The 12,451-nt window shown below is 35.9% G+C and overlaps 1 protein-coding gene across 1 annotated transcript in view; it reads left to right on the top strand.

The window, feature by feature from the left end:
- The first annotated feature begins 3,670 nt into the window (after window positions 1-3,670).
- The window catches only part of LOC127453799 (A disintegrin and metalloproteinase with thrombospondin motifs 16-like), a 122,598-nt gene continuing 113,817 nt past the window's right edge, over window positions 3,671-12,451 (top strand). Inside the window, exons 1-3 of the mRNA XM_051720492.1 lie at window positions 3,671-3,766; window positions 3,860-3,956; window positions 7,507-7,841. Coding sequence (XP_051576452.1) covers window positions 3,671-3,766; window positions 3,860-3,956; window positions 7,507-7,841 — 528 coding nt within the window. The remainder of the gene's footprint in view (window positions 3,767-3,859; window positions 3,957-7,506; window positions 7,842-12,451) is intronic.

Consider the following 12,451-nt stretch of genomic DNA (forward strand, 5'->3'; position numbering starts at 1 on the left):
AAGTGGTTTTGGTGTGGTGTACCGGGCATGTTACCATTAGGTTGCTGGTTCAATCGCCACCAGAATTGTGCCCTTAGGCAAGACACTTAACCCCATGCTTTATTCAGTTAACCCCAATGGGATTTTGCCTGTAAATTCATGGTGCCGTTCTGTGGCAACATCATGTAAAAGTTGTGTAAAAAAGCTAATGGCCCTGGTTGTTTGGAAAAAACTCTTCAAAACACTTGTAAACGAGTGTATGTGTTTGTTTTTCATGTGTTTTTAACCCTTGCACATTAGAACATATTTTATAAACTAATTGTAAGCCATTACTGAACATATAAAAGCTATCACAAAATCAGCCCATCTGCTCTGGTGAGCTATAGGAACATTGTCCAACACAGCTGCTGGGATTCATACTTACTCTGAGCTAAGCAAATTTTTGTGGTTGGTAAATCCTGCAATGAGTGTGTGAGAAAGTTTGAATGTGTTGGGAAGAGCATACAACCATACTACTCATGGAGTATGTTTCCTATGCAGTATCTACATTTTTAGTTATGAAATATATGGATGACTTAAAAAATTTTCCAACATGTCCAGTCTTGAACCAGTACACTGTGTGGATTAGCTGCTGTATGTCACAATGCAATGCACTCAACATTTCCAGGATGATAAATGAACTGGAAGCAATTAATTAATCTCTTTCATTAATCATTAATTAATTGGACAAGAGTTAAGACATTTCTACACAAAATTGCAATGCAAAACAACTGTATTTATTGTTGAGCTGACAACTATGTGCCACTCACTGATTTAAATGTAATAAAGTGAGGTCATTTGACAACATATACAGCAAACTATTTCTTCATAGTAGCCATGGCCGGCCCATCCTACAGGCAATACAGGCGACTGTCTGGGGCCCAAACGTGTCTGACGGGGCCCCGCGAACGCGTGCAAAGCATATGAACAAGTCATAGAATTTAAAACATTGATGACTTTTAATTTGAAACTCTCCGCAATCCAAAGAACCACTGCAAATGTGATGAGCAATTTTTTTTTATTTTTTTTTTATTTTTATAGAAAGCACTAAAAAAGAATCACCATACAGTATAGCTCAGTAGATGACAAATAATGTGTTCCAATAGCTTTTTTCCCCCAACATGAAGATGTTAGGTTAAAATGTACATGAATGCATAAGGGAATATGTGTATTTTAGTTGCTGTGACAAATCACCAATTTATTGAATTATTTTGATCACCTTTCAACCTTTTTCTATAAGTACAAATAAACCAGTGTCTCAATTAATATTATGTCATGGAAACTGCAAGTATGATAATTATTGGGTAACATTTTACAATAAGGTTTACATTAGGTATCATTAACAATGTATAATACAATGTTCTTAAATTATACATTTATTAATCTTGGCTAATGTCAATTTAAAAAAAAATACAATTGTTTATTGTTTGTTCATGTTAGTTCATATTGTATTAACTAATGTTAAAAATGGAACAGTACTGTATATGAAGAAATTAACATTAAATAAGATTTTTAAGTATTGTTCATTGTTAGTTCATGTTAACTAATGTAGTTAACTGATGTTAACAAATAAAACCCATAAAAGTTACCCATTTAAGTTACACTAAATAAGAAAATGTTGTTTAAAATAGTTTTAGATACTTTTAATTGTATAGGACACTGCTGACAATGCTTGAAATTCGGCTGAAAATGCTTGAAATGTTTATTTAGAGCAACAAAATCAATGAAAACAAAAAGTTGGCCAGAATGTTTGCAAAAGTTAATAAAAGTTAAAACATCAGGGAAAATTAGGTAACTACAGCAATGTATAATTATTTATAAATAAAATTACATATTTTAAATAGGGCCTATCACACAACACCTTGAAATATATATTTGTAAACAAATGTAAAGAATAAACACATACCTATTAGAGAGCAGAGATCTTTGCAGATAGGATGGTTTGGTTATTTTCCAGATTAATAGCTCATATTTTCACTCAATGTGAGGTTTTTTTTTTTTTTTTCTTTTTTTTTGCATTATCCAGCATGTAAGTGCTCTGGAAACTATTGGACTGCGGAGAGTTTCAAATTAAAAGTCATCAATGTTTTAAATTCTATGACTTGTTCATATGCTTTGCATGTGTTCGTGGGGCCCCATCAGACACGTCGGGGCCCCAGGCGGTCACCTGTATTGCCTGTAGGACGGGCCGGCCCTGTGTATAAAATGAGCTCTGAATAATCACAAAAAGACAAATAACTGAAAGTTACAACAAATAAAATAACAGCAGTATATCTAAAATCGCCAAGAAGTAAAGCTAAGCAGTACACGCTAATCTGCATAATTTATTCATAATGCAAAGCATTGCTGGGAACTAGAGTGTGGCTTCTTTTCACAGTATTATTAGACAGGAAGGAATTCAGACACAGTTGATATAAAGACGCAAAAAAACTCACATAGAGTGAAAATATGAGCAGTTAATCTGGAAAATAACCAAACCATCCTATCTGTAAAGATCTCTGCTCTCTAATAGGTATGTGTTTATTCTTTACATTTGTTTACAATATATATTTTGAGGTGTTGTGTTTATAGGCCCTATTTAAAATGTAATTTTATTTATAAATAATTATACATTATACACTGCTGTAGTTACCTTATTTTCACTGATGTTAACTTTTATTAACTTTTGATAGTAGCCTACTGTTTTTTATTTATTTGTTTATTTTTATTTTTTTTATGTAGTATGTGTATAGTGTATGGTGCACAGCATACAGTAAACAGTACTTGTAATCCATTCGACCACACTCCTTTTTCCCAATCCTATTTGAAGTTTAACCAATCAAAATAAAGCACCTAACCAAATACCAAATTACAACTTAAAGAAATACATGACCAACTACTCATTTAACACAAATGCAGTAATATTTTCTGAGCTTACAAACATAAAATATCTTTAGATATTTAATACTTTTCAAATCTTACAATAATTACAAATAAAAGATCTGAAGACAATGAACATTGCATAAATTGGTGCAATTGGTACTGGTCATCCGAATCAAGCTTAATTCAATTGTGTGCGCGCAAGGTGAACATTTTACGCGATTGTATTTCATATATAATACCTTACAGAGTGTTTAACCTTTTTATCAGCAGGGGATTGCAGAGGTCCGGGGTCAGAGGTGGGGTGTTTAGACCCTCCTCTCATCACGGGCCCCGGGGCTCTCGTGCACAGGTGTGACTTGTGATCGGCTGTTTGGAAGCGTGTGTGCCGCTCACCGGAGACCGAACTGCGCTCTCATTCACAAGACATTCAACAAAGCGCACTGACCGGAGAGCGCGCAACCACTGCTGGGCGTGAGACTGATAGCGTCTGCATGAAGTATGGCAAGGTTATCCTCAATCGAACTGTGTTAGACCGTCTGGTGCAGAGAACCCAGAGCAAAGGCAAATATCTCCATAAACATGATGTTGGATCTGGAACAACAAAGCCAGGATTCAGATCATGCGTTCGGGATCCCGTGTGATTCAAAGGGACTTCACTGATGCTACTGTATATGACAGCTTTCCTCAAATATTTCTAACGATCGTCCAGTGTTTCATTCAGAGCGCAGCGCGCATTTGGAGACGCGCAGAGGTTGTTCACAGTACATTTGGATAAGGGTCTGCAGGAGACATGGCTTGCCTGCGCTCTGTGCCAGAAAGGAGGAATTATACCGGATCCATCTGCTCTTTGTCGTTATTTCTCATTTTTATCATCGGATGCCTCCAGGTAAGCATGTATGCGCCTCTTGCATCAAAGAAATCGCTTTTATAATTGCAATGCAATATATGCATGTTCACTGAGCAATGTGTCTCCATGTAGAATGCTCACTTTGCATCTGCAACCCTTCATCGTGGTCCTCGTGTAAACAATAAACCTGCACTTCTGCTGGAATCACTGCGGTTACCTCACAACACAGGTGAGAGCACATACAGTTACAACTCAGATTTGATTGACAGCTGTCAGTCGCACTAATTGTTTTTGTTCCATTATATGGAGGCTGTGAGCGATTTATTCACATTGCATTATGCATTATTTTAGAGGGATATTACGCGTATTACAAAGTTAAAACATACCAAAGAAACATAAAGGTGGATTTGTAAGTGAGTGATTGAGCTGTGGAGAAATTCTGCATGTGATATTGTCGGCAGGGGGCGCTAGATATCCTAATTGATGTGAGCCTTGTAATAAAAACACCCTGAACTACAAATACAAACGGTGGTGAAACTAGTGTTGAGATAATTAGACACCTTTTGCCAAATCTACTGTATACTGACCCACTATAAAAGTGGATTTTGATTTTGTTGTCTATCTAATAGATATGCTTTAGTTCACTGATTATCTCTGGTCAGACAAACACACACACACACACACACACACACACACACACACACACACACACACACACAGACACACACACAGAGAAAAAGAGGCGTAGCACAAAGATTGGCATGCACTGGGTCTTAGTGAACAATGAACAAAGGCAGACACTTGAAGAAGCTCTCCATCAATCAGCCAAGCTTTACAAACAGGCTCTGTGTGCACTTACTGCCTTTATTCTGTGAAGAGTCTCGGCACTATTTGGCATGGGCTTAGACACTGGAGTAGCCAGATATAATAGTGTGTGTGTGTGTGTGTGTGTGTGTGCCAGTGCTTTCAGGGGGGCCCAATATTTGGAAGAAAGCAGTTCAAGGACAGTGCTTCAAAGTTTTCCAAAACAGACAAATAAACCAATAAAAGATAAACAAAGAAACAAATAATATGGATGGCAACGCCAAGTTAGCACGAAACAACAAATTTGTTTATTCACAGCGATGTCATATTTATATTCTTATGTTCTTCTACTGCTTGGATCATGCCACTAGCCTTTAATTTTACAGTTGCAGTCATATGTACCCAATAAATGATATCATATAGAGTGGCTTTGGTTTACTCTGGTGGGAAACAATCTCATTACTTTTTCTTAACACTCTTAACACTTTACATTAATGTTCCCATTGATAATGGTTTATAATGGCGTTATAAGTCATTTAAAAATGCATTATAAATCATTTATATGAAGTTATAACAACATTAATAAAAAGGGTGACTTTTGTGCAAATACTTGCCAAATAGTGAGCATTTTAACTTACATGCTATAACTTTTACATGTTAATAAATACACTTATTCATTAATCAAAAGCATAAAATGCTCCAATTCATGATTTATGTCACAGTGCAGCAGAAACAGACAATTATAGTGAGATTAAAAGGAAGGAATAATGTAATTTAGCAACAGTCAGCTTCGTGTTTATATTCATCACTGTAATGTCTTGATTCACTTGTGTTGTCATTTTCCTTGTCACGCTGATGTCAAAAGAATGGTGATACTCGGGTGCTGTCACAGTTTACCTAGTACTAGTTACCTTAAAGTCCTCTGCAAAACATTTTTCAGCTCTTTATGCTCATTCACAGCATATATCATATAATAAATCCTGATGAACATTTAACCATACTGAATTTTATGAACATAGGCTTCAAATGTTGGCAACTGCTTAATAAATTCTACATTTGTGTCCGCTTTACATTAAGGTTAATTTATATAGGTCACTAATGTTGAAGTGTTATTAAGCATTTATTACATTTGAATAAAATGTATCACTATTTGGCAAGTATTGCATGTTGTTATAACTGCATATAAATGATGTATAATGCATTTGTAAATGACTTGTCATTAATGAACCCCTTTATAAACCCTTAACAATGGGAACACTGTGGTAAAGTGTTTCTGACTGAATGTACTTATTTTACCTTAATAAAGTTAACAAATAAAGTCTACGGCAAACACGTTGTGTGATTCTACAGGTGTCTCTTATCTTTTTTTTTATTTTCTTATTACTTAATCGGGGCAGTGGTAGCTCAGCGGTTAAGGCTCTGGGTTACTGATCAGAAGGTCGGGGGTTCAAGCCCCAGCACTGCCAAGATGCCACTGTTGGGCCCTTGAGCAAGGCCCTTGACCCTATCTGACCCCGGCCTAGCTGGGATATGTGAAAAAGAAGAATTTCACTGTATATGTGCAAATGTATAATGCATGATGAATAAAGAAAATTATTAAATTATTAATTATCAACTGACAGTAAAAAAAAAAAAAAAGGAATAGTTATTTGTTTGAAGTGGAAAAAAAACTCACAAAAGCTTTTAAACATGATTTTCTTTCTAATATATATATATATATATATATATATATATATATATATATATATATATATATATATATATATGCTTATGGTAGTCCATCGTATCCGATGATGACATTCGTCCTCATTAACATATAGTATGACATATTGCTGGCTCTATCTATGGTGGATAGCACAAATAGCTATTTTAATTGTAGTTTCTAATGGTGATTCAAATATTTCTTTGAAATCATTAATCTAAGTCTGAAATCATGGAGGTCTCAACCTCCTGCTATAATAACAAATTTAGATAAATGACACTCCAAGGTGCAGTTAATAGCAGTTAGGGTCTTGCCCGCCCACCCCCCATTCCAACACTGTTGTGTGCTGTATGCAAGTTTGTGTGAGAGAAAGACCACTGGGCGTTAAGTGTGTGTGTGTTTGTGTGTCATCAGTGTTTGTCTCATGAGTGTCTCACCTCACGGTCAGAGAACATAAATCTGTCTGGTCATGTCTGCAAAAGCATGTATAACTTCAGCCACCAGACCTCCTCTAGGATGAGAGGAGAGTGAGTTTATTTAGAGGTCAAACTCACACAACATTAAAACAGCTCCTCAGTCCTCAGCACAGGGCCACATGAGCAGCATATCAATGCGACCTTCATGTAATTCACATCAGCTTGCTTTAGTTACAATAACAATAGAGCATTTGTTATATATGGTATTGTCCTTTTACCCTGTTGTTAATCATAAAATGATAAATTATACATTTAAATGTTCTCAATCCACATGCTTTAAGAGCTAGATTTGGATGATAGATTTGCAGCCAGCCATATGAGTGGAGAAAAAGACACTTTTTTATTTATTTTTTCATACTTTAGGGATGCCACCCAAATACTAGCCCTAAACTGAATTATTAGACATTTACATTTATGCATTTGGCAGACACTTTTATCCAAAGCAACTTTCAGTGCACTTATTACAGGGACAATCCCCCCAGAGCAACCTGGAGTTAAGTGTCTTGCTCAAGGACACAATGGTGGTGGATGTGGGGATTGAACCAGCAACCTTCTGATTACCAGTTATGTGCTTTAGCCCACTACACTGCCACCACTCCATTTAACATTAGATGTTAAAAAGTCTCTGAAAAGATTTCTGTGCAGACATTTCGAATACTGTAATTCTCTAAATTCTCCTCTAAATTTAATTCATACCCAAACAGAAATAATGTACTGTATAAAGTTACAACCTTGCAAATATTGTTATATACTTTGTATTAAATCACAATGATGACCTCACTTTCTCCTCTATGTAGAATATGACATTGTGGCCCCATATGAGGTGGACCATCAAGGGCGTTACATCTCCCATGTTGTGGCCCACCACCACCGCAGGAAGCGCTCTACGGATGGCCAAGGTCACGACCTTAGCTCGAGTGTCCACTTCAGACTCCATGGATTAGGGCAAGACTTCCACCTGGACCTGCAGCCATCACGTGACCTGATCGCACCCAGCTTTACTGTACAGACCCTGGGCAGGAATGGCACCAAGAGCTTGCATCCTTTTCCTAGTGATGACCTCTGCTTCTACCACGGAGTGCTGAGGTCAAAGGTCAACTCATCCGTGGCTCTGTCGACATGTGCGGGAATGGTGAGTGGATTGATGGGTTAATCCTGTTTCAGTGTGTTGAGAGCTGATTGATTTAAAGGAGTCATTTTCAGAGAGAGATCCAAAGCCTGCAGGGAGCTGTAAATAGTAAATAGGTAAATAGTGCAGTAAGGAAGTTTCAAAAATAAATGAATGTTTCATTAGTCATAACTCTATTCTATTCTACTCCAGTCTATTCTAGTCTAGCCTACTTTGTTCTATAATCTCCATTCAATTCTACATTTTTTACTCTGTTCACTTCTGTTCCATCCTGTTCTATACAATAATTTATATTTTATTCAACTCTGTTACACCCCATTCTATTCTATTCTATTCTATTCTATTCTAGTCCAGTCTAGTCTACTACATTCTGTATTCTCCATTCTATTCTACTATGTTCTATTCTACTCTGGTCTGTTTTACTCTGTTATACTCTACTCTGGTCTGTTCTGTTCTACTCTATTCCACTCTGTTCTACTCTATTCAGTTCTATTCTACTCTGTTCTATTATATTCTGTTTTCCATTCTATTCTACCTTGTTATATTCTACTCTGTTCTGTATTTTTCATTCTATTCTTCTCGATTATTTTCTACTCTGTTCTGTTCTATTCTATTCAATTCTATCCTACTCTGTTCTGCATTCTCCATTCTACTCTACTCTGTTTACTTCTGTTCTATTCTATTCTATTCTACTCTTCTGTTCTACTCTATAACACTCTACTATGTTCCATTCTGTTCTATATTTTGAATTAATTTCTACTCTGTTATATTCTACTCTGTTCTAGCCTACTCTGTTCTGCATTGTCCATTCTAATCTTTTTGATTATTTTCTTCTTGTTCTTTTCTGCTCTACTCTGTTCTGTTCTATTGTATTTAATTATATTCTACTATTCTGTTCTACTCTATTACACTATACTCTGTTCTTTTCTGCTCTATTCTGTTCTGTTCTGTCCTCTCCATTCTATTCTACTCTGTTAAGTTGAAGTTTATTTGACAAAAGCAAGACATCACAACATGTTTGTCAAGGATTGCACAATAAGTCATAGACTTATTTCCATTGTGCTCCTTGTTATTAAACAGCATTTTTGGCTCATAATACCCAGGCATTGACAGCCATTGGCACAACATAAAAACAAATATACATATGTAAAATATCACCACTATACATTAACTTTCATACTTTACATAAAAAGCATAATAACATCACAAAGAACCTTTATCTAATTTTGTTTTTATTTTATTTTATTTTTTATTTTAACTCTTAAGCTAAAATTATCCTTATTTAATGTGCACCTAATATCCACAGGCAACATATTCCATTCCTGTGCTCCTGAGTATTCAAATTACCTTTTACCGTACTTTGTGTTAAACTTACATGAATTCAGATCGATTATACTCTGCCTCGTACTATACCTGTGCCTTTCTCTTACATATGTAAAATAGTTTTTAAAATAACTGGAGCTCTGTTGTTAATTATTCTGTGAACCATTTCAAGCTTTGAATGAGTTGCCCTAAAATCCACTGGTAGCCATTTTAGTTCTTGAAACTGTTTTTTACCTACATGGGTCTGAGGCTGAAACCCTAAGACCAGTATTATCAGTTTATTTTGAGATGTTTGTTATTTCTTTAATCATATTTTATTCAAATCACACATCCAAGAGTTACTAGCATATTCAAAGTGACACTATACTAAACTTAATGCTAATCATTTCAAACAAACTCCATCAAAGAACTTTGCTTGTTCAATTATATTCAGTTCTATTGTACTCTTCTGTACTACTCTTTTACACTCTACTCTGTTCTATATTTTCCATTCTGTTCTACTCTGTTATATTCTATTCTAGCCTACTCTGTTCTGTATTGTCTGTTCTATTCTTTTCGATTCTTTTCTACTTTGTTCCTTTCTAGTTTACTCTGTTCTATTCTGCTCTGTTCTATTCTATTCAATTCTATTCTATTCTACTCATCTGTTCTAATCTGTTACACTCTACTCTGTTCCATTCTGTTTTATTTTATTCTATTCTATTCTATTCTGCTCTGTTCTGTTTTATTCACTTCTGTTCCATTCTACTCTGTTCTATTCTATTCAATTATACTCTATTCTGTTCTTTTCTGTTTTACTTTCTACTTTATTATTTACCATCTGAAATGAATATTACAACCTACTTAGTTGATTCATCTCCATGTTTAGTTGTACAAATAGATGACAATGATGGTGAAAACAGACCAGAAAGTATTCACTAATCCTTAGAGAGATTAAGAGACATTTCTGGCATGAATTTTAGTATGACAATTGTGTCATCATCAATGCAATGAATCATTGGCGCAGGCCTTTTGAATTTCAAATCTGGTTATTTCTGCTGTATTCATCAATCTACTTATATTTGTTTATTTGTTTGCTCCATGGATTAATGTTCACCCTGCAAAGAAACCTCGACCCTCCAGAATGCTTTTGTTATTTTGGCTCCCAGGCTGCACGAGAGTTAGCTCCCAGTAGGCGGTGGAATAGCAAAGTGACTGTGCCACAGTTCTCATGACTTTACTCTGACTGGACTGACATACTGTGCCCTGTCCCATCAACAGATCCTGTCTAAAAGCCCTGCATTCAAATCCCCTTAAACCAGTGACTCAATAACCCACATAAATTTGGGTCAAGGGAGGTTTTTCTAGAGAACAGAGTCTCCTTTATTAGTCAAATAGACATTTGGAGGATCTATACTTGTCCTCAGTAGAAACAAACACATTTGTACTCACATAGGCATTAGTATATGAAGTAGTTTTTTTTCTCTCTCTCTCTAAAGCAACATTAAAAAAAAATGGCATGCCCTCTTAAAGAATCCTCATCCCTCCAAGCATCTAATAACATTCTATTTGAAACATTCTCTTTGGTATGTCCCACTTATGCCATACAATGGAGCTGGCATGGACTCCACAACACTGCAAAACCCGATGATCCATGTTACCCCAGCATGATTTGAAAATGTTCCAAAAAGTGTCTCGTGTGCTTCAATATAGGCAAAGAAACTAGACCTTTTGTTCAAAATTAACACATTAAATGTCACAAACTTTCTTGCATTGATTAGTGATCCATAAATAGCTCAGAAACTTAAATATTTCTTCTGCGTATTACATATTCTTTTATGTAATAACTTTTCTTCGTTTTACAATTTTTACAATTATAAATATTTTTTGTTTATTTCCTGGTTTAAAGTAAAAGATTTCAGATTTTCAATTTGGTCACAGATTTTTGGACCTCATTGTAAGACTTTCCATTCCCCTTCATCTTAATGGCACATTTATTATTATTTATTTACTTATTTTTTGAGTGAATTACCTCGACTGCAAAAGGCATGTGACTGAACACTTTGAAGCTGTAGGAAAATGGCGTCCTGATTAAGGATGTCCGATACCACACTCATATACTCATACTCCTGCTTGTAAAAATGCTCCAGTAGCAAAAACCGATACCATCTGATGTACAAATGTCATTACGTAAAACATCAGCGCACAAATTCTTATCACGTTATGTCCTAGTGAGATTATTTAACCACAAAAGCTGCAAATGAGATAAATATATCGTTTACTTTGCATGTGCAGCACGCTTCCAATGTGAGTAGAGCACTAGTGAATGTGTGGAGACAGTGTTGTGCAGACACCGGCTGCACATACCTTTTAAAGCTCCACCTTGTGGGGGCCTGGGTAGCTCAGTGAATAAAGACGCTGACTACCACCCCTGGAGTATCGAGTTCGAATCTGCCAGGATCGAATCTCCAGCCAGGTCTCCTAAGCAACCAAATTGGCCCAGTTGCTAGGGAGGGTAGAGTCACATGGGGTAACCTCCTAGTGGTCGCTATAATGTAGCTCTCGTTCTCAGTGAGGCGCGTGGTGAGTTGTCCGTGGATGCCGTGGAGAATAGCTTGAAGCCTCCACATGCACAATGTCTCCACGGTAACACGCTCAATTCACTTTGTAGTGCGAGGCACATACAGAGTACATACTCATTAAATTGCAGGCTTTTGCAGTTTAATAATCACTTTGAGTGACATAGTGCCCGACTTTTTCGCACTGAAAAGCTACCGTCATCACACAGAAACACTTCAAAATAAAAGCTCCATCAAAATAAAAGCTCAATTTAAATAATAATAAAAAAAAATGACAGAAATATCCTCCTGAGACCCAAGCGTGACTGCTGCGTGCAGTTTCCATTTCCCTTTTTGATTTGTAACTAGTTGCACCTAATAAATAAGCAAGAGCTAATAGTTTTCCTAAAAATGTATGTCTACATATGTGGACAGCAAGACTACGTTGTGAAATTTTAAATAACACTAAGCTATAGAAAGTCAGATTTTTATTCATGTTATTGAGGACCTTAGAGCTGATTTTCTATAAAGCTGAATAAATAATTCTTATTCAAAGTAATGTCCAGTATCATCTTAATCACCGCCAACCATGTTAAAATAAAATGTAGCATTATAAAATTCTGAATCTACTGTATGTACTGATTATCATTGTCCCATGTCTGCCAAACATGTTGAGTGGTCCAAACATCATCTGCAGCCTGAAACTGAATTTAGTGTTTGGATTTTAGGATTGAATGCACTTAGCTGCATAGA

The sequence above is a fragment of the Myxocyprinus asiaticus genome, chromosome 16 (assembly GCF_019703515.2).
Source record: "Myxocyprinus asiaticus isolate MX2 ecotype Aquarium Trade chromosome 16, UBuf_Myxa_2, whole genome shotgun sequence".
Lineage (NCBI taxonomy): Eukaryota > Metazoa > Chordata > Actinopteri > Cypriniformes > Catostomidae > Myxocyprinus > Myxocyprinus asiaticus.